At 47.3% G+C, this 22210-nt stretch overlaps 1 protein-coding gene across 1 annotated transcript; it reads right to left on the bottom strand.

Annotated features, from left to right (window-relative positions):
- Positions 1–1878: 1878 nt before the first annotated feature.
- On the bottom strand, positions 1879–21564 carry LOC130486284 (Krueppel-like factor 5). Its single transcript, XM_056859537.1, has 4 exons — positions 21389–21564; positions 6453–7350; positions 5001–5060; positions 1879–2088 (listed from the first exon to the last, which is right to left on the bottom strand). The coding sequence occupies exons 1-4, from the start codon at positions 21554–21556 to the stop codon at positions 1910–1912; spliced, it is 1305 nt and encodes a 434-aa protein (XP_056715515.1). The 5' UTR covers positions 21557–21564; the 3' UTR covers positions 1879–1909.
- Positions 21565–22210: the final 646 nt, after the last annotated feature.

Genomic DNA, 22210 nt, shown 5'->3' with positions numbered 1-22210 from the left:
TCCCTGTGACATCTGACTGGCCACTGTTGCAAACAGGATGCTGGATTAGATGGACCCTTGCTCTGATCCAGCATGGCTACTCTTAAATCCCATTGATTTCAACTGGAAAGTGAAACATATGTGTTGACAGCTACGAGACTTAAAAATGAATCAAGTAGACTTCATCTGGGCTGGATTGTGACCTAAATCTAAAGTATTTAAGGCACTAAGTATTGATATGTCACAAATAGTTCTTGCTTTTTGTTCCCCCTGCTAAAACCCCTTTGTGTCACACCAGGGATGGAGATCCCTGCATGCGACTACTTGGCAGATGCAAACAGTTGGGATCTACAGGCTCCTTTCATTGCTCTGGCCTTGCACCAGCGTTTACATCTGTACAAAGCAAATTAAGGACCTAGAAGTGAAGGAGACCCATAAACCCTTATGTTGTGCCCACCTCTCTGGCACCAAAGAGGAGCAATAAAAGAGAACTTTGCATTTGATGTATCCACCCACATGCCTCCGTGCTAGGCCTCACTTGTACCAGAGTTCCTCAGATCCATGGAGTTACAGTGAGGGCGCTACTTGCCCTGATGGGGCAACAGAAGCAAAAACATGTTCTACCCATGTTCTTATAACCTCTTTTGTTTGGGCTATGGCGATAATTGTCCCTGTTGGCTGATTTCAGGGCATAGCTGGGATGGCTGTCTTTTGCAAGAGTCAGAACTAAGGTTCTCATGGGGGGCATTTGTTATAGTTAACTAGTCATAGAAACATAAGAGTTGGAAGTTACCTCCATGGTCATCTAATCCAACCCTCTGTACAATGTACAAGTCCTTGACAGATAGTCCAGGTCAAACCAAACAGCTTGCTTCCACAACTGTACATGGGAGGGGCTACCCCATAGCCAGCATCACTAAATCTAGAGGGCACTGGAGATGAATCGGAACTGGAGTGGTTGTGTTTAGTTGTAGTAAAATCATCCTTGCTGGTGCTTCATTTGCCATTTCAGTCTTTGTCTAAATAATTCCCTGGTAGTCTGGGGGGGGGGGTATCTTCTCAAGATGAACAGCAGCAGTTCTTCCAAGGCCATTAACTTTTTTTTTGTGGGGGGGGGGGGAAGACAACACAATCCAACTAGGGATGAAGAATGACCAGAACTTGTTTCCAAGGCTGCTTTTAACATTTGTGGAAATCCACATCTGGCTACAGGAAAAAATAAAAAGAGCAGTATCAATTTCTTGTGGTAGATTAAAGGGCAGATTAGCAGTGCATTCTGGGAGAGGTGGCACAAAGTATTATAGCAACCATTGTGGCACTTTCCAAGGAGTTTGCCCAATGTCTTCCTCCACCAGCCAAACTGGTCCTCATGAACAGGTTAGAACCCAAGGCTGTGATAGGAACAGTGTGTGGAGTCTCTTTCAGGAGTGTCTGGAGACAGAAACAAGGCTGACCCATCATCCACCCTCACCACTTGAATAGAGCAAATGAGCAGAGGTGTGTCTCAGTCAGCCAGGGGACTGTGGTAGTGGCCATGATGTTACTTGCACCAACTGGATGTTTCAAACAGGTCAGGGCCGTAAAAGTTCTGCATGATTCTTGAAACCTGCAGCCTGCAGAGGTGACATTCAGCCAAGGGCCCGAACATCCTAGGGTCGCTGTTTCCCAGGAGGCAAAAAGATGTAGCAGAGAAGCAGGAGGAAAGGTCCCCTGAAGGGCAAAATAAGTTGCACATTTTCTGGAGATGGAGCTCTGGAATTCCAGAACTACTCCCGGACCCCTTCCCTTCTGTGGCTGGATTTTCTTTCAAAGCACTCACGGTGTCAAGAAGCAAAGCCAGATGTGTAGCCGTTTGATCACAGTGCGGTTGGTTCTTACGTACAAAATGGGAGTGGAGGGTCGCTGCTGCAGGACAACGGTGCTCCAGTCTTTAATTCTGGTGCCTCTTCATGTGCAGAGCCAGATGGTCAGAGCGGGAGAAGCAGCGGCCGCAAGCAATGCACTTGAAAGGCTTGGCTCCGGTGTGCTTGCGGTAGTGCCGGGTGAGCTCATCCGAGCGGGCAAAGCGCCAGTCGCAGCCATCCCACGTGCACTTGTAGGGCTTCTCGCCTAGAAGGGAAGACCAAAAGGAAACCTGTTATAGCATCTGCACACTTGCTGGCTCCCATCCAGCTTTCTCCCAGGGTGGATTCAGGCCAGTATGATTGGCTGTAGAGAGTGAAAACCTCTGCTGTTAGGATGGGTGCTAGTTTTGCTGACTATTCAAGAGAAGGATGACAATAGAATGCAGAGCGCCTGGGATCGCAGGACCAAGAAAACAGTCAAGCCAAGGGTGCTGCAACAGACGTGCTTGGGAGTGAAGGGCAGAAAATGAGAAAAGTAGGGTGTGCCCCAAATCACAATGTACTCTGCCTCTGCTTAGAAAATGGCTGAGCTGCATGAGCAGCAAACGTTTTATCAGCTTTCATCAATAGGGTTGCCAACCTCCAGGTACTAGCTGGAGATCTCCTGCTATTACAGCTGCTTTCCAGCCGACAGAGATCAGTTCCCCTGGAGAAAATGGCCGCTTTAGCAATTGGACTCTATGGCATTGAAGTCCCTCCCAAAACCCCGCCCTCCTCAGGATCCACCCCCCAAAACCTCCCACCAGTGGTGAGAGGGACCTGGCAATACTATTCATCAGATGCTGTTCACATATTTTCAGTCCTTTCTGCCATGAGAACTAGAAGTGCATTGTTGTTTTTTGAAAAATAACAACCCTGGTATTCAAAATGTTCAAGACCAAGGAAGTTTCAGAGGGGGCCCATGTTGGTCTGCAGTAGAACAGGTAGATTTGAATTGGCATTTTGGAGGACATTGATTCATAGGGACGCCATGAGTCAGAAGCAACTTGATGGCACTTAACACACACACACAACACCTTCGAGACCAACAGGAGTTTCAGGGCATAAGCTTACAAGAGTCAAAGCTCCCTTCACAGATACAGATACTTCTATTCTGCTGTATCTGACCTCTTGTAAGTTTACACCTGGAAACTCCTGTTGGTCTCGAAGGTGCTACTGGACTCAAATCTAACTAGTCCAAGGAAAACTCATTTGGTACAGAATGGGAAAGAGCTGACAGCTATCTCAAACAGCAAATGTGAGGATCCCCAGTTTTTATTAGGGGCTGTGGTGCACAGGAGTTGTTGTTGGTGATGGTGGGGCCAATCCTTTCCTTTGCACTATATCCCTGATAGGAATCAGTCCCTTCCCATGCTGTCCTAAATAGCATGAGGGAAAGGGTTAGTGCCTCCTGCTCCAGTACTGCCCTAATCCAACTCCTTAACCTAAAAATGCATATTGGGAAATCCTATAACAGATTCCAAACATGCCTATCTTGTGCATGCCCTCTGTAGAGGTTCCTTGGCACATGGTGCAAACAACATGCCTGCCTCCGGGAAAGCACATGCAGAAATGCACGTCCGTGCACACTAAGACACACACACACACACACACACTCACACGCAGCCAGGCAGGTGTGAAACCGGTTGCTGTCTGGATCAGACTAGCACAAAAAGAGAACCTTGGCCTTGGGAGGGGAGATACAGTTTTATAGCTCCATTATGGAAGAATTTCTGCTCAATTTATGAGCACCCTGTTGAGAATTTTACAACCCTTTCTGGAACACGTTGCTTTGAGAAAATCTATGTTCGCAGGTTATTTTCAGTCCCGAGACAAAGGCGAGGTTTGCCTCACTCAGCCAGAGCCATTGTCCCAGGTAGGGTCACTGGGTTCCAAACAATAGCCAAGCTGGATTCCAGGATGGAAAAAAAGCGCTCTCCATTGTCCCCCGTGCAGGCTCCTTCTCCCGGGGCAGCACGGCAGGGCAGGCAGAAACAATAGCCTAACTGCCATTCCAGTCCCCATCACCAACTGAGTTTTATATTTAATCTCCCAAGGCTGCTGGTGCAAGGAGGTGGACCCCCTGCAGAGGAACGGCTCTAGGGCTGTTTAGCTTGGAAAGAAGGCGGCTGAGGGGAGACATGATAGAGGCCTATAAAATTATGCATGGTTTGGAGAGAGTGGACAGGGAGAAGTTTTTCTCCCTCTCCCGTAATACTAGAACGCGGGGTCATCTGCTGAAGCTGGAGGGTGAGAGATCCAAAACAGATAAAAGGAAGAATTTTTACACACACCACATCGTTAAATTGTGGAACTCCCTGCCCCAGGATGTGGTAGTGGCTGCCAACTTGGAAGGCTTTAAGAGGGGAGTGGACATGTTCATGGAGGAAAGGGGTATTCATGGCTACTAGTCAAAATGGATACTAGTCATGATGCATACCTATTCTCTCCAGGATCAGAGCAGCATGCCTATTATCTTAGGTGCTGTGGAACACAGGCAGGATAGTGCTGCTGCAGTCGTCTTGTTTGGGGGCTTCCTAGAGGCACCTGGTTGGCCACTGTGGGAACAGACTGCTGGACTTGATGGACCTTGGTTTGATCCAGCAGGGCTTTTCTTATATTCTTATGTTCTAGCCTTCTGGAGAAGGGTACAGAAGACTGCTGGGCCCATCCCCTGGCTGTGATGCACCAATGGAAAGCTGAACGACAGCTGGCGGCCCTGTTGCAACATTCTGGTGGCTCTTCAGGACCAGTGCAAGACCCCTTAGCAGCTGCCCAACACAATGGGAATCTTTTTTTGGGGGTGGGTGCATTCCTGGGGGTGGGATCTCCAGGGTGAAGTGTGCATCACCCTTCAAAAGCCACAGAGCAGCAGGATTTGACCCAGGGCTTTTCTGTTTCAGTTTGGCTTTCTTCAGGTTAAGGTAACAAGCTGTAAAAATTTGACAACAGAACTGCTAAAAGGTTATTCTTTTGATAATAATAGACTTTTGGAAATAGAAGATGAGGGTGGGATTTGGAGGAGCTGGGCAAAATCCCTCCCCAAAGATCTTTCTTTTGAAGACTGTGAGTTAGGAAAAAAATCTAATTTTACTTTTGGGAAATGAAAAACAGATATTGTCCTGAACATTCACTTACCAGTATGTGTTCTCTGATGTGCCTTCAGGTGTGAACTCTTGGTGTAGACTTTTGTGCAACCTGTGAAAAACAAATAGCCATGTAAATACAATCACCAGGTTGAAGGAGGTAACAGCCAAGGGGTTTTCCTTGGGAGGAAAAGTACCCAGCATCACCCCTGTCCCTTTTCTTTTCATAGAATCATAGAGTTGGAAGGGACCACCAGGGCCATCTAGTCCAACCCCCTGCACAATGCAGGAAATTCACAACTACTTCTCCCCCCCACACCCTTAGTGACCAGAAGATGGCCAAGATGCTTCCCTCTCATCTGCCTAAGGTCACAGAATCAGCATTGCTGACAGATGGCCATCTAACCTCTTCTTAAAAACCTCAGTGGAAGAAGGTTTCTTTTCTTTCCCTAGCCATGGTTACCCCCTTGCTTGGCTTGTCCTGCCCCTTGCCCATCTTGACTGGAGCTGAGCTTCACCTCAATAATCCATCTTCTGGTTTCTGTTGGTCAGCTGTCTGGATAGCTTGGAAAAAGAGCTGACTTGGCAAATGTGCCAAGAGTTGGAACCATTTCCTAATCTAGCAGAAGATGTGATTTAGAATTCTTTGAGCTGCTTTGTACATGTGGTGAGGGGGTTGAATGTCTGCATCATCACATTATGCTCAGCTTATAATGCATCACACATTAAAGGAGGAGGCGGCACCACCAGGGAGAGGCTGCCTGAGACAAGACAGCAGGAAGTTACTTAAGTGCTTTGGAGAGGCTTGGACTATGTGTACTGGTGGTTGGGAGATTCACACATGTGCGTGAAGCCACATTTTAAAATGGTGCCAGTCATTAAAGAGCCAGACTCTATAGGGCTCTGCAGAGTTCATGTGCTTGCATCTATGGGACTACTGTATGAGGACTTATTGCACAAGCATGCGAACGGAGAGCAAAAATGGCTCAGCCAGAATTTCTCCTGATTTGCGTCACCCCCACCCCCACTCCAGAAACCTGTCAAGGATGGCAAGGTACTGGATAGGGTTGCCAGTCTCCAGGTGGTAACTGGAGACCTCCCACTAATAAATCTGCTCTCCAGGCAACAGAGTTCAGTTCACCTGGAGAAAATGGCCGTTGGCAATTGGACTCTATGGCATTGAAGTCCCTCCCCTCCCCAAACCCTGCCCTCCTCAGGCTCCACCCCATAAACCTCCCACTGGTGGCAAAGAGGGACCTGGCAACCCTACCAAGAGAAAGCCAGGGGGTGGCTCATGAGGCCGTACTTCCCCTGGGATCATTTTTAAGCCTCTCCTGTGATTTGCTTGGAGGTGGGAACCGACTCACGATTGCTGGTGTAAGGGGCTGAAAGGGCTCTGCTTGGCACTGAGACAGTTTGACTTTTCACTCCTACATCTGAGAAACATCCCTGTAGGCAAGCCTCTTCTGCCAAACAAAACAAAAAAAGATTTCTGGAGCCCTACCAGGGTAATCGCAGTGGTGGATCCTCCTTTTTTCCAACTCTGGGTTGTTCCGCCGATTGTATTTGGGTGTCTGCATGATGACGTGCCCCTGGGAAAGGCTCCCCAGGCCATTCGAAAGTGATGGGATCTGGGCTGGCTGAGCCAGTTTCAGTCCAAAGGCAGCTTCATAGGGAGGTGGAGGAGAGATGGTGTTGATGAGGTCTGGCTGGTTCTCGGGGCTGCCAGGCTGTGAGTTGGGAGGCGACGGGGGCAGGCTGACTCCTGGCACAGGGTAGAATTGTCCTGCTAAGTGAAAAGTGCCTTGCCCTTGGGAGGTGGGTTGGAAGGGCTTGGCCTGCCCTCCTGGCCTCATGGGCCTGGGAAGGGGTCTGGTGTCCAGCAAGGAGCTGCTGGTGGACATGGCAACTCCAGTGATGGTGTTGATGGCGGTCGTGTGGCACGTGGAGTGTGCCATGGTGGTCATTTCCCCTCCACTGTGGCCAGACGGCAGCTGGTAGAGCAGGCTGGATGACAGAGGGATCTCGGAGGGCATCTCTTGCTTGACGAAGATATTGTTCGCTGCCACCGAATGGGGCATGCTGAAGACGCTGGTGAAGTCTGGCAGAGTCTGAGTTGGGCCAGAAGCGGATGAGCAGGGTTGGGCAAAGCTGGTGCCAGGTTCCATTTTTATCTGGGGGAAGGGGGCAAGGGCCTTGGCGGGCCGATAGAGCCCTGTGCGCAGATGAGTGGTGTCCGGAAGGATCACATTGATATTCACGCTGTAGGGCGCGGAAAGCGGCTTTTCGGTTGAGAAATACTCATCCACCACCGAGGCACTCTCCCGGCGATACGTCTTATTGGGCCCCATGGGCACAAATGACACTTGCCCAGACATGTACTTGTCCATTTCAGATTGTGCCTAAAGGAGAGGTGCAGAAGAGGAACGGTTGTGAGAAAAGGAATGGCTTTGGCGAAGATCACGGAGCACCTCGCGGGGACTGTGCACAGAGTCCCGCTGGCTGCTCAATAGAGCCCCACAGAGCATCTCACCATGCAAATGAGCATGAACTGTGAGATCAGTTTGCAAGTGACAACATTGAAGAATGCAGGTGCAAAAGAATCTGGCTCCATAAGCCTTCAGATAAAATGACTAAAATAAATAGGTACCCAGGCGATTCCACTTGGAGAAAGCCGTTCTGAGATGATAGAAAAAACCTGAAGGGAGTGGGCTGTGTGTGCAAAGGGCTCCTGTTATCGATACTACCTTTACCTGGCCCCAGATAATTCACCAGGCCCTAACAGATAGGGTTGCCTGGTCCCTCTTCACCATCAGTAGGAGTCTTTTGAGGCGGAGCCTGAGGAGGGCGCGGTTTGGGGAGGGGAGGGACTTCAATGCCATAGAGACCAGTTGCCAACAGCCATTTTCTCCAGGTGAACTGATCTCTATCGGCTGGAGATCAGTTGTAATAGCAGGAGATCTCCAGCTAGTACCTGGGGGTTGGCAACCCTACTATCAGATGACCATTTTTAAAATACCCACATGCACTGGTTTTTTTTTTTTAAGTGGTTCTCAATAGTCCCAGGCAATGCATTCCGCAACAGAAGGCCTGGGCAGCCCCTTTCTTTTTATCTCCCTGTGCAAAGGAAAGTGCCTTGGCTTGGAGAACATCTCCCTGCTGCCGACTGCACCAGCTGCACAGTGTGACTTTCCAGGCAATTATTTCTAAACTCAAGAGCAAAACCCCGCTAGGCAGTACCAGGGAACTACCTAAGGAATGAATCAAATGCCACACATACCTGAGCTACAGAAGGACCTGCTTGCTTGGGTATGGAGGTACACATGGCGGCTTTCCAAGCCGCTTTGCTTCCCTTATCACTAAACTTCGCAGAGGAAGAGCAGCTTTCAGAGGTCGCAGGCCACGTTAGCCAGGCCTACCCAATTCACTATGCAAGCCCTCTGTTTTTAGAACATGCACAGTTCCTTCCTCTTCAATAATTTTGTTTTACTTTTATCGCACTTTCAATTGTGCCTTTGGGGAGGAGAGTGAATGATCTTGCCTTTTTGCCCAGTTTGCAAGCATCCCAGGAGGATTTGGCTGCCAGCTGTTGGAAACAGAATGCTGGACTTGATGCTTGGTCCAATCCAGTGGGACTGTACAAACATACAAAGCTTCCTTATGCCAAGTCAGACCATTGGTCCTCGTGACTCAGAATTGCCTATTTGATGGGCAATGGCTCATCAGAAGTTGCTAGGCAAGGAAATGTCTTTCCTGCCTAGGGTTGCAAGGCACAGCTAGGCAACTGCTGGGAGATGGGGGAGGCAAGGACTCCAGCATGGTGCAGTGGTTAAGAGCGGTGGTTTGGAGCGGTGGACTCTAATCTGGAGAACCGGGTTTGATTCCCCGCTCCTCCATGTGAGCAGCGGACACTAATCTGGTGAACTGGGTTGGTTTCCCCACTCCCACACATAAAGCCAGCTGGCTGACCTTGGGCCAGTCACAGCTCTCTTTGAGCTTTCTCAGCCCCACCTACCTCACAGGGTGTCTAATGTGGGGAGGAGAAGGTTATTGTAAGCTGGTTTGATTCTTCCTTAAGTGGTAGAGAAAGTAAGCATATGAAAACCAACTCTTCTTCTTCTGTATTGTAGGGGTGGGTGTTGGCAGGCACCCCCAGTACAATTATATCACTTTTAGCACAGCTGGAATGCTAGAGCATAACCTGGTGTGTGGACATCATTTCCGAATCGCAGCACAAGCAATATCACACCAGGATGCCGATTGCACCCCCCACCTCCATTTTGCCATTTTCTCCTGCTGCCCAATTGAGTAGCAGCAGGCAATGGGATCTGGGGGTGGGAGATCACTCGTTCCCAGTGGGAAGCCAATAACCCTATTCCTTCCACCCCCTTCTACATGAGCAGTTGGTTCTCTTCCACTGATCTGTGGCCCCCTCCCTAATGTAATCCTTAACAGAGAAGGAATTATTCCTGTTTCCAGAAGTGTAATCAAACGAGCTCAATTTCATGCAATGAATATTTGTGGTAGTAGGAACATGGGAAAGGAAATCTGTACTTTTAAATCATCGTTTTGTGCAACCCACTTATGGCATCCAACTGAGGAATACTTTTATGAGATGGCCCTGCTTCTTTTGCCACTTTGTGCTGCAACACAGAGAAAACCCTTCTCAAACTGGCAACAGATGAGGGCAGGATCCCCCCCCCACCTCACCGTTTTGAATATTTGCATGGTATTGGGTGCCTTGGCTTGATCAACAAGGGGCCCTTGCCTCATTTCTGTTTGAATGCTTCTATGAGAGTTTACCCTGAGGTGATGAATCGTGTTGAACTGATCTCGGATATGCAGCTGTGGGAGTGGAAGAATTAACTCCAAGCCCAAGTATATAGCTATACTGTTGTAACAATAGAAACAGCAGATTCTCTGAGTTCCTAGCTTTCAATTTTTTAAAAAAAAGTAAGACTCTAGCCCCGTCCCTTGTGAAGATGTGCCTTTTCCTTCCACAAGGAGCTGGAGACTTTTATAACTGAAAACTGACCCGCTATACCTATTATTACAATGGTGTACCAATATAACAGTATTCTAGTGCCTATTAAAATGGCCCAGGCTAGCCTGATCTTGTCAGATTTCAGAAGCTAAGCAGGGTTGGCCGTGGCTGGTATTTGGATGGGAGACCTCCAAGGAATACCAGGGTTGTGTGACGGGGAGGAAGGAAAGAGCAAATCACCTCTGAATGTCTCTTGCCTTGAAAACCTTACAGGGTCCCCATAAATCAGCTGCGATTGATGGCACTTCACACACAAACATTATAAAATAAAAGTTTCCTGGTGGTGGGGGGGAAAAAAGAAATGGTTGCTGCTGGGACAGGGTCTGGGAAAACGGCTGCCATGCAGACCAGAACTAGGGATGCCAGCCTCTGGGGGGAGGGGGGCTGGGGATCTCCTGGAGTTACAACTGATTCCAGACTACAGAAATCACTTCCTCTGGATAAAATGGATGATTTGGAGGGTGGACTTTACAGCGTTGTACCCCACTGAGGCCCCTGTCCTCTTCAGGCTCCAACCCTAAATCCACAGGAGTTTCCCATCCTCAATCTGGCAACCATCCCCCCATCCCCCCATCCCCCACAAGTAGCTGGTGGGGGGGCTGGCAACCCTAGCCAGAACATCTGCATTCACCCATCCACAAGCTAGGGTTACTAGCTCTAGGTTGGGAAATACCTGGAAATTTTGGGGGTAGAGCCGGAGGAGGGTGGGGTTTGGGGAGGAGAGGGACTTCAATGCTTTACAGTCCAATTGCCAAAGCTGCTATTTTCTCCAGGTGAACTGATCTCTATCAGCTGGATATCTCCAGCTAGTACCTGGAGGTTGGCAACCCTACCACACTCCATCCTGGCTCCTGTGATCGTTCCCAAACCTTTGGAGCAAAGCAGGTTTGAGAAAGATCAGAGAAAAGATGGGGACGCCCATGGAGATGCATATATGCATAAAAGCCCAGGAAACCCACAGAGGTGCATAAATGCACCATGATGCTACGGGGAAGCAGGAAAAACCTGCTTCCCAAAAGCCTTGGACTCAGGACAGATAACCTGTGTGGAAGACCCCAGTGAGTGAAGGTGTGTGGGTAAAAATGACAACAGCAAAACCCTGTGGCCGAGGAATTTGCCAGACTTTCCTCATGAGACAGAACTGGCAGCAGAGAGACACATTGAAGGTGAAGCCAAAGATGTTTGAAAGCTGGACTGTTTTACAAAGATGCCTGCATCCCAAATTGATTTCTACACTTAGCTAATGTACAGGGCACATTGCAGGACACTTACATTTTTGTCTTCTTGATTTATAAATAGGCAACATAATGTTAGTCTCTAGGAATAGCATCCTAGATCTGCACACCATCTGTAGGTCTGTGTGGCCTTTTCCTTCTCTTTTATACAGAATGTAGATCTGGGATGCAATTAAATTTGGTTAGCTGAGATGCCTTTTTTTTACTGACTTGCTTTTCTGTAGATTTGCCTTTTCTCCTGGGCCAAGGCTTAGAGCATGCCTGCTTTAACTCCTTGTACCCAGTATCCTCCCTGTCTAAACATTCCTGGCAGATTATCCCGAATAATAGAAGATCATGGCCTTTGATCATCCAGATTACCGCAAGACATGGGTAGATAGCAGGAGGGAGCAAGGTACACCTGGCTAGAGGGGCACGAAAACAAAGAGTCTAACATAAATAAAATCCATACAATGCAAGAAACCAGGATTTCTTGCTCCTACATACAGACACAGGAAGACTGAACACACAACAAACCCTTTTTACACACACACACACCCAAAGTAATTTCAAGTGATCTGAAGGAAAAAAATGCAGATTAAAAGCAAGCCACCCCTCTGGAATTATTATCAATATCTTGGGTGACACTCCTCACAAGAGCCCTGTTTTTACACAGAATGCAGCTAGCTATATACTCCTTTGGCTCAATGTCAATCTTTATTGTCTCTCTCTAGTAAAATATTGACCAAGGTAAATATTTGCCTCTCTGATCATTCAGTCTTGGTATTGACCTTCATCTCAGCCGGTTTCTATTTATTGGTGTTCTCTGCCTTCTAGATAGGGTTGCCAACTTCCAGGTACTAGCTGGAAATGTCCTGCTATTACAACTGATCTCCAGCTGATAAAGATCAGTTCACCTGGAGAAAATGGCCGCTTTGGCAAATTGGACTCTATGGCATTGAAGTCCCTCCCCTCCCCAAACTCCACCCTCCTCAGGATCCGGTCTCATTGGGCAAAAGGCTTCTCCTTTTCAGAAAACCAGCCCCTGCTCAGGGGACTTGACTGCTAAGGAGGAAACTGTTCTCCATTTTGCTGTGTGCTTTTCTGATGTACCAGGAAATAAGCAATGAGAGTTTGCTGGGCCAGATTCAGCCCCTTTTCTTTTCTTTTTTCTTTTCTTTTCAAAACCTTTGCCAGTTTCCTGGCTGGTGACGCCAGAAGGAGGTTCATGGCACATTGTGCTCCATTCATTTTGAAAAGACTCAAGAAAATCACATCTAGAATACAACTTCTGTTCTGCAATTCCCATGAAGTGGTGTCTAATAGGAAGCATTTGGATTGGGAGAAGATTGTGACACAAATAACTTGCACTGGCATGGGCAGTATGTGCCTTTATCAACTATATATAATACCAAATTACTCGGAAGTATAATGGAAGCACAATTATACAAGAAGGGCGCTCCACTGGGAGGAACATATGGAGGAGCTGCCTTATACCACCTAGTTCAAGCCGTAATTGTAGCACTGGATCTAGAGACTACATTTCCCAACAACCCCTTCCTCTTGACTGTGACCTAAAAAATCGGAACTGTCATTCCTCAGGGAAAGAAAGGAAAAGTGACATGGCCAGGGTAATATCCATCACCACTTCGGGGTCAGGAAGCAATTTTCCTCTAGGCCTGATTGGCCAGGGATCCTGGAGGATTTTTTGGCCATCTTCTGGGCCAGGGTAGGGGTGATTGGCAGTGTGTGTGTGGGGTGGGGCGGGGGAGGCAGTTGTAAATTTCCTGCATTGTGCAGGGGGTTTGACTAGATGGCCCTGTGGTCTCTTCCAACTCTATGACTCTATGAAAACACAGGAGGAAGAGAAAACACAGGAAGAGAAAAAGGAGGACGAGGCCTTTTATGCATGGGTATTTAGCCTTGCGATCCCTGCCGGACTGCATCAGTACTTCGTTTGGATTATGCATTATTTTTCCGACCTTCAGAAGTCACTTCGCTGCTGCCTTGCACTTTCCACACAGTTTCAAGATGCCGTTTTGCCACACATTTAAAGTCTGCTTTGAGCCAAAATCAAGGCAAATCAGTGCCACTTCCATTCACAGGCTTTACTTTGGGGTTCTCTCCTCACACCCTTATTCTCACTTTCCCCTCCCACTCCTCCTCCAGTCAGCCAACACCTCCCCCTGAACCCCCAGAAACCATCTCATTGGAGAATGGAGAAATAAGCAGCCAAGCGACTGCTTATTTCTCCAGGGGCATGAGTATCGCCATTCCCCAGCTGCCCACCTCTGCCATTTTTTGTTTGTTTGTTTGCAAAGTATATTTTAGCAATAAAATGCTCAATATATACATAGAAATTAAGACAAGACCAGCTGAGGGAAAGACACACAGTGTGCCCTGGCTCCCCACATTTGGGCAATTTACCACCGAGATACCTGAATGTCAGAGGCAGGGGGAGCGCTGGGTTTTTCCCTTGGCTGCTCTGGTCTTCATTTCTATTTATATATTTAGCAATTTATTGCTAAAATATACCTTGCAAACAAAACAACAAACAAACAAACAAACAGGCTCATGTCTGAGTTTGAGTGTAATTCTCTGCTTTGGTTGTTAAATAGCTACTCAGTTGACGGGGGTGTTTTTCCGGACTCTTCTCTGCTTTGGCTGTAAAATGGCCACTCAATTAATTACAAATGAAAGAATCTCGCTGCAAGGCTGGCGGGGGGTGGTGACGTATTTTTTAAAATACACTACAGCCAATTACAAAGGCAGCATTGTCATGGGGGAGGGATTCAGAGGCTCCATATTTCAGTGGGGGTGCATAATTGATCACAAGGCACTCCAGGAATTTATTTGGGGCAAAAAGCCCCCATGCATAGAGTTCTGAGAATTCAGATCAGAAAACTGTGTGTCTGCATAGTGGCAAACCCAATGCAAACTTCCCATGCATAAACGGCCAGAGAAAACACAGGACTGTGAGGCCTGGTGACGTACCACCAGGGATTCTGACAGCAGAGCAGACTGAAACCAAAGTGATCCAAATTAGGGTGGCCAACCTCTAGGTGGGCCCAGGCATTCTCCTGGAATTACAGTTGAACCCCAGAATACAGAGGTGAAGTCACCTTCCCTGGAGGAAATGGCAACTTTGGAGGGAAGACTCGATGGCATCACATCCCTACTGAGTTCCCTTCCATCCCCAAACTCCCCCTTTCCCAAGCACAACCCCGAAATCTTCAGGAATTTCCAGAGCCAGAGCTGGCAACAGTAATCCAAACACAGTGTTGTTTTCCCTGTGACGGGGCTGCCAGGCTTCCCACTAGTAATCAAAGATTAACACCTCTGTACTAGTACCTAAGGTTAGAAAATAAGTACAGAACAAATCACTATAGCCAAATACTCAAAAAGTGTAATAAGCATAAGCAAACATCACATATTATACAGTAACTATCAATCCAAGGTAAGTGTCTACAAGAGAGTAACAATCAATCCAAAGGTGAGTGTCTAGAAAAGAGTAACAGTCACAGTCAATCCAGCTTGGACGTCTTCAAAAGAAGAGAAGGTAAACAGGGATACGATCATTTCAAGTCTTCCTCAGTCCCGTTTAGTTTGAGTCTTAACAAGTACACTTGTTTCAACACAAGCTTTCAAAGCCAGTGGTAATAATCTCCCATAGGGATGAAGAAAAGAAGCATACCATGTAGAATTAATATTTCATATCATATGATTTCCAAACAAGGATATTCATTCTCCAGTACATGGTTGCACAGACAAGTTCAATAATTTACAATGTTCCCCACTAGGGCAGGAGGCCTCCTGATGGCAGCCCTAGTTGCCCACCACCAGGATTATTATTTTTTCTAAATGGCAAAGTCATCTGCACCACCTTCCAAAGCAGCCATCTGCTCCAGCAAAACTGTTCTTTGTAGTCTGAAGATCAGTTGTCATTCCAGGAGGATTCCAGGCCTCACCTGGAGGTTGGTAACCTTAGCTGGAATCCACCAGGGTTAATATAGAATCTGCTGATCCTTGATTGCTCACATTATACAGTATTGTCTACTACTGCTGCAAGCAGAAGGGGTCTTTTCCAGCCCTGTTGTCTGAGTTCTTTCTGATTCGAGATGCCAGAGACTTATACTGGGACCTTCTGCATGCAAAACAGGTGCATATTACCCCTGAGCCACGGCCTCCCTCCGACCCAGGCGAGTTAACAAATGTGTTACTTTTCAGTAACATGTTTGGATCATCCCATGCCCCATGCATTTTGAAAACAAACAACCATGTGGATGAGGCCCAAGAAGGGGAATGGCTAAAGGAAAGAACCCGTAGCTTTCTAGGAGGAAAATCTCTTTTCTGATCTCAATGGAGAGGATGTGGATCACCCATATCATTTCAGGGTTATCTGTACTGCAGTCTCAAATCTCTTCCATCTGCCTACAGTTTCCCTAGTTCTTCAAAGGAGTTTATGGAGGGAAACAACGCTAGAATCTTTCATGATCAGCTCCATGGCTTCCCGAAGGACAATTTATGTATGTATTGATTAATCACACGCCAAGAGAAAATGGGCTTTAAAGCCATACTGGCAAGTCCAACCTGGTTGCCATGAGCATTATGGCTGATGCATCCATCTCCTTGCCTTTTAGGGTATTCAGGCAATGGGAGAAGCAGGAATGCCTTCCCTTTTATGGCACGGAAGGTGTTAACCTCCACTCTTGCCTGCTACTGCTACGTGTTCGTTTCCTCCTGAAGGTTCTTGGAACCTGAGCACTCTGTACATTATCTCATCCTTGTTGGCACCGACCCAGAAAAGGCCAGTTCCATCGGAGACGTTTATATGTATTCTAGCAGGGAAGTGACGCAGAAATCTGATGGGACAAAGGCCGCCGGAAACCAGAGTGGGAAGGGGATTTGTCCCACGCAAAGGCTATGCTTTGTCATCATGATGGGTGACTAACAAAATGTTGAGCCATCCATAGAAGCTGCGTGTGCACGGTGGCCACAGAGTTTCTTCCAGGGAATCTGGATGACGTTCCCTCTGCTATCTCATCAGGGCAACCAGGATATTGTAGGCTACAAGGTCCTGGGACAGGGAGGGTCGAGTTACGGAGGTTGTAAAGCTATGTGTGAATCATATCAGCACCACCTGCTCTTGCCCAGTTTATGAAGAGACTAAGAACTTTGACCTTTCAGCACCCAAGACAATTGGGCTTGGCTGAGACCTGGAGACACGCAGCTGAGCAGGATCAGGGCCTGAACTTAAATCCATGCCCTCCAGTGGTACATTTCCGCTGACCTCATCTTCCCACTCTGCCACTGTTGTAGAATAAATTTCAACTTAATACTGAGGCACGAATGGCCATTGGTCTTGGCCAGACCTCACCAGTAACAAGGTCTGAAGTTCTAAAGCATTCATACTTTGTATTGTAGAACAGCAGGAATGTACATTTTGACAGCTAGACAAGAAAATGTGCTTTTTGGCTAGAGATATGTACATTCAAAAGTTAATATTTCAAAAATCTTTTGGCAGGCCAACAAGCTCCATGGAAGAGTCTTGTTCACTACTGTGCTACAGATCCCTTGTTTACTTAACGTTAGGCACGTAGACCAATTTTCCTGGCACTTTAGGGTATGCAAATCTCCCCTCCTCATACACTGTCCTCAGTGAGTTATAAGATATCTACCAGCAACATTTCTTGAGGAATCAAGTAGGATGTGAACATGTTGCAGGGAGAAAGGGGATGGGCAAAGCAGACCTAGGCAACAGTAGAGAGGGAAAGAGAGATCTAGCAATCTCCTGCAGATTCCTAAAGGTCTCTGGGGGAAGCCATAACAGTTAATATTCAATGGAACCATACTTTCCCCCAGAGTGTTCACTATCCAGTCCTATCCCCATAATCTTCCAAAGTACAGCCAGTTTTTGGCACCTCCTGTTTACTTTGCTACTGGTTCACACCTCCTTAGTTTCTTGCAAATGGAAATGTGGCTTGTGATGAAGGAGCAGCTGTTTACGTTCAAACCTCACAAGGAATATATTCTAAAAATCTCAGGCAGGGAGAAAAGTGAGGGGTGACTACATGACTCACGGCATGCTTCTGCAGCAGTTCAATTTTACTTAACCCAAACTTCTGTCAAAGATAGGACATTTTGGAGGACTTTCATTCATAGGGTCGCCATGAGTCAGAAGCGACTTGATGGCACTTAACACACACACAAACTTTAATCCAGCCTTGGCTCCACACACAAGTAAAACTAAGGATGTGCCTCATGGGGGGTGCTTGAGGAACCAGTGGAAGTTGAGAAGATGCCACTAGGCATCTCTTTGCTTTAGCATTTGAGTAGGAAGCCACAGAAGAAGAGAAAACTGACTAGAAAGGTGGCGGTTATGCAAAGCTGTCCAAGAGCTGAGCTGAGCCTGCTCAGTTGGAGCAAAGCTAGTCTGAAGCACAGCTCAGTTTCTTTGCCAGATGTCTTGACTGGGGACTGCTAAGATTTTGCAAGTAGGCCTTGTGCATAGGATGGGGAAAGGTATGCGGACATCAAGATCAGAGAAGAACTCTAGCAGTGCAATCCTGAGCAGAGTTACACCCTTCTAAATCTACTGAAGCGAATGGGCTTAGAAGGGTGTCACTCTGTTGAAGCACAAAGAATAACCTTTTGAATTTCAAAAGCTGGAAGGCATATACACTGAGATGGATCTAGGAAATTTGTTTCCATGCTCTTCCAGAGACACACCTGAATGCATTTTTAGTGGCAAATCTAGCCACCAGTCTCCCAAGTTGCCTTGCTTGGCAGGTAAAGCAAACTCCTCACTTCAGAGATCAAAGGAACAAACTAATCAGGGGCCAAGATCTTGGCTTTGGAAGATGCTGCTGATTGTACATTCCAGGGAATCCCAGGGATAAGAAACAAATGGGGGCAGATGGTAATTGGGGCCGCTATTTCTAGGGAATGATTATGGAAACCTAACCACATATCTTGTATCTTCCAGCCCACAGCAAGGATCAGTGTGTCTCCTTCATGGTTCTGTTTTGAGCTTCTTGCACTACATAAGAACAGCCATTCTCGACAGTATTTTACTGCATGTTACTTCAAGAGGTGGTTTACCACAAGAGTCTCCACCCGACAGACTGGTGGGTTGAAAGAATGGTGGTTCTGATCCTGATCATAGACAGCCAAAGTGACAGCTTCTTATCCATACCGATGGACACATTCTCACAAAGTGGTAAGGAGCATCCACAAATATTTGTTCCGCTGGGGAATAAAATGTTATCGGCTATCGAATGCAAAATGTCAACAGTAGGTGGGTGCTCGTTGACTTCCACAATAGATCTCTGCCTTTTCTTCTCCAAAGCACTCCATGCTAAGTAGACCTACAGTCTTTTCTAAATTCCGACAACAAGATGGCGCTGGGAAGGCTTCTACTTGGGGGTTAATCATTAGCTAAATGCTGCATTGCCTTAGCAAGAGAAAATGGAGAAAGACTTTGAAACGTTGAGCAACAAAAGAGAGAATTCGCCTCAAAACGGGAATTACGCATCTCAAAGAACAAGCTGTGGAAACTTGGAGCCAGAATCTAATTCTTCTGAGGCCAAAATTATCCTAGGCAATTCCCAATCCCTCATTCGTACAATAAAAAACTGCATCCCAAATGTAATCTTATCACTGGCGAAATGGCACCTGAAGCAGATTTCTTTCATCTGGCTTTAATTACTCCCTTGAGAATCTTTCCTGGAATGCCCAGAAAAATGCTGAGGGCAACAGACAGGCTCCCAAGCATGGCTCTTATAGACGCTTGAGGCTTATCTCCAAGTAACCTGCCTGCCAGCCTGTTAGTTACATAAAGCGGCAGCTCAGGATGTGCAAGTGGTCCTTCTCAGCAATTTGAGTGTGGTCATAGTTCCCACAAGGATGGTTGGCAAGGCCAGTCGGGGTGTGGTGGAATGGCATAGGGGATCGCAGCTCTGGGAATAGCCCACGATGAATAAGCCTTGTGGGAAAAGTACAGTGCGCATACTTTGTTCAAAATATGGACAGCACCTGAAATCACTTATTGTGTTATCTGCCACTATGTGGTAACCTCTTCACGTACAGTCACTGTATCAGTATGTTAATTATCATAGAATCATAGAGTTGGAAGGGACCACCAGGGTCATCTAGTCCAACCCGCTGCACAATGCAGGAAATTCACAACTACCTCCCCCACACACACCCAGTGACCCATACTCCATGCCCAGAAGATGCCCAAGATGCCCTTTCTCTCGTGATCTGCCTAAGGTCATAGAATCAGCATTGCTGACAGATGGCCATCTAGCCTCTGCTTAAAAACCTCCAGGGAAGGAGAGCTCACCACCTCCCGAGGAAGCCTGTTCCACTGAGGAACCGCTCGAACTGTTAGAAAATTCTTCCTAATGTCTAGACGGAAATCAGTTTAGAAACAATTTTCAGACTCCCACCCCAGTGGCATAGAGGGGGAAATGACTGCTGCGGGGACTGAGGCAGGAAAAGTGCAGGAAAATCTGCCATGTGGAAGCCCCCGTTGTTGTCATGCTGCATTGGCAGCTGCAGTAACGAGGAAACCACACGAAAGTATCCCCATGTGGAAAGGGTCATGACATCTGCCACTACATGGCGATCCATTCATGTACACTGGGGTCACCACATAAGTCAGGCCATTTTCTTCGCACCACAGCATTTTAAAAAAAATGTTGTTGGCATTGAGAAAATTACCTGATCAGGATGATGAGCACATTCATAACTAGCCATGTGGCAACAGCTACCAGGTAGAGAGACGGCAAGCATCTATCACATAGTGGGTGCTGTAATGTGCTCAGTGACCCAGAAGCTTAGAAATATGGACAAATGAGGGCAGGGGCTTTCAAGAGGAATGGCTTGCTGTGACTTCTACAGCATGAGCTGCTGCCACTGTTGGTCACAGGAGATTAGGAAAAGCATGATCAGCCATGGAGATGCACCCAAGCACTAGCACTTAGTTTAATTTCTGGACAGATGGAGATGACCTTTATCCCTTCCTCGCCCACACAGCAGAACACCCCACTTTGTAAGTCAGGGTACATGAGTGGGTAATTCAATGGGAAAAGACAAGACCAACTAGGGAGTCTCCCTATTCCACCCCCCAAATGACACAACACTGAGTCTAGCAGGAGAATGCATGTGCTCAACGGCATGCCCGAAGTTGCAGCCCTTGCCTCGAGATGTTGCAATCCTCGCACCGAGTTCAATCTTGCCTTATAAAGAGAGAGGCTGCCTATCAGTTTTCTTTGCTGCAATTTCCACATCTGAAATGGAAGTGGAAAAGGCGTCTGTTTGCTGAAACAAAGTGTGTGTGTGTGCATATGTGTGTGGCAATGTGGCACTTGGCTCCCTTTAGCCTCCTTATCCAAGCCTTTATCTCTCTTGCTGCTGCTCACGGGGAAAGCCAAGCCGTAGAGTGGAGAATTTCAAGGAGAATTCCATTCTAGTGATTTGAAAAACAAGAGATCAGACGGCCAGAATGGCACGTAATCCCCGGCCCTTTGGAGCAATTGCTCTCCTCCAGCTCTGAAACACCCTCCAGGCACTTGGCCAAAGCACCTTCCTCTCCGAAAAGAAAGCAGCCCTTCCCAAACTTTTCTCAGCAAGCAGTGAACAAAACAACCGAAGCAATGCTCAACGCAGCTACTTTCGAAAGCACCCTTTCGATCCCACATTATTCTGTCAGGTTTTACTCCGAACATGTTGCCACTTCTAGGAACTTCAGATTGGAAAGTGACTTTTACAAGGCTGGAGCCAAATACTGCCCAAACTTAAGCTCCCCGGTTTATCCGGTGCCTGTATAAAGGACTTGTTTCTGCCCAGAAGAAGTCAGGACAAGCACTCACTCATGGGCACAGAGTAGTTGCCTTTTTTCTTTTACTTTTTACATCGGATCAAATCCTTACTTAGCGTGAATCACATGCAATCTGAGTAACTTTTCAACCGCCTGAAATCAAATGTGATTGCTCCCACTACGCCTATGGAGGAAAAGGGTTCCCTACGTTTCAAACCTTGACTGTAACTTATTACACCACCCTATCTGGCAAAAAAATCTCAACCAAGAACAAGTCTTTGGCCATCTAACCCACAGCCTCGCTTCCTGTTGCAAGTCCCGGATCCCGGGGCGCCTCGGACACTCCCAGTGTCGCTTACCTGTGCCAAATCGTGTTGATTGTCCAGGATCCGTATTGGGGGTTTGATGTCGTCAAAGACATCCGTGTCTTCTGTAGACTCCCTGGACATTGCGACTGGCTTGAGTGGCGTAAATGCTGCGCTTTCGTCTGAATTTGGGGTGCTTAATACAAGCCCCCCGCTACTCATCCCGCCTGCCTTCCTCCACTCTCACTCAGTCAATTTGTGAAACACAGATCAGGAAAGTGAAAAAAAACAAGCTTTGGGACAAGGCAGCAAGAGGCTCAGGCACTCCGAAGCACGCCTGCCTGTTGCTAATCTTTAGGAATCCAGGTGCTCTGTAGCCTTAAGAATCCCAATCTGTTGCAGAAACTTCACCTGTCCTGATGTGGGAGGCACTCTAACCTGGTAAATGTCTGTGACAGACCGGCTGAGCCAATCAGGGAGGAAGTGAGCACTGCTCTGGCCAATGAAGGAGTCAAATGCTTCTTCCTTCAGGCAACACAAGATAGAATGAGCAGTGTATAGAGTCTGGCTGCTGGGGCTGCATCCATTAGACATGTTACAGGTAGGGAAGGAAAAGAAACTGGGCGATTTTTTTTTTTTTATGGGTGCTTCCAGGATAAATGCTCAGCTACAACTCTGTTGGATTGTTCGTGGGGCCCGGGGTTATCTGGACTATCTTGCAGCTTCGAGAGCCCAGACTTGCCTTTCCTCTTCTCTCCCAGCACATGTGCCATAGGCTGTTACCGCACTTGTATTCCCAGCGATGTATTAAGAGTTTGAAAATGTTATAAAAAATACTGTTCGCACTTTCTGTGTATTCCCACCGATGTATTAAGA

This window comes from Euleptes europaea, chromosome 13 (genome assembly GCF_029931775.1).
Source record: "Euleptes europaea isolate rEulEur1 chromosome 13, rEulEur1.hap1, whole genome shotgun sequence".
Taxonomy (NCBI): domain Eukaryota; kingdom Metazoa; phylum Chordata; class Lepidosauria; order Squamata; family Sphaerodactylidae; genus Euleptes; species Euleptes europaea.
The sequence above is the reverse complement of the archived record's forward strand: the minus strand, read 5'-3'. Positions and strand labels throughout refer to the sequence as shown.

Coding starts and splice junctions, on each gene's coding strand:
- LOC130486284 (XM_056859537.1), bottom strand. CDS start 21,556: ATGAGTAGCGGGGGGCTTGTATTAAGCACCCCAAATTCAGACGAAAGC. Junction 7,351..21,388: donor ATCAACACGATTTGGCACAG/GTAAGCGACACT, acceptor CCTCTCCTTTAG/GCACAATCTGAAATGGACAA. Junction 2,089..5,000: donor ACATCAGAGAACACATACTG/GTAAGTGAATGT, acceptor CTTCCCTTCTAG/GCGAGAAGCCCTACAAGTGC.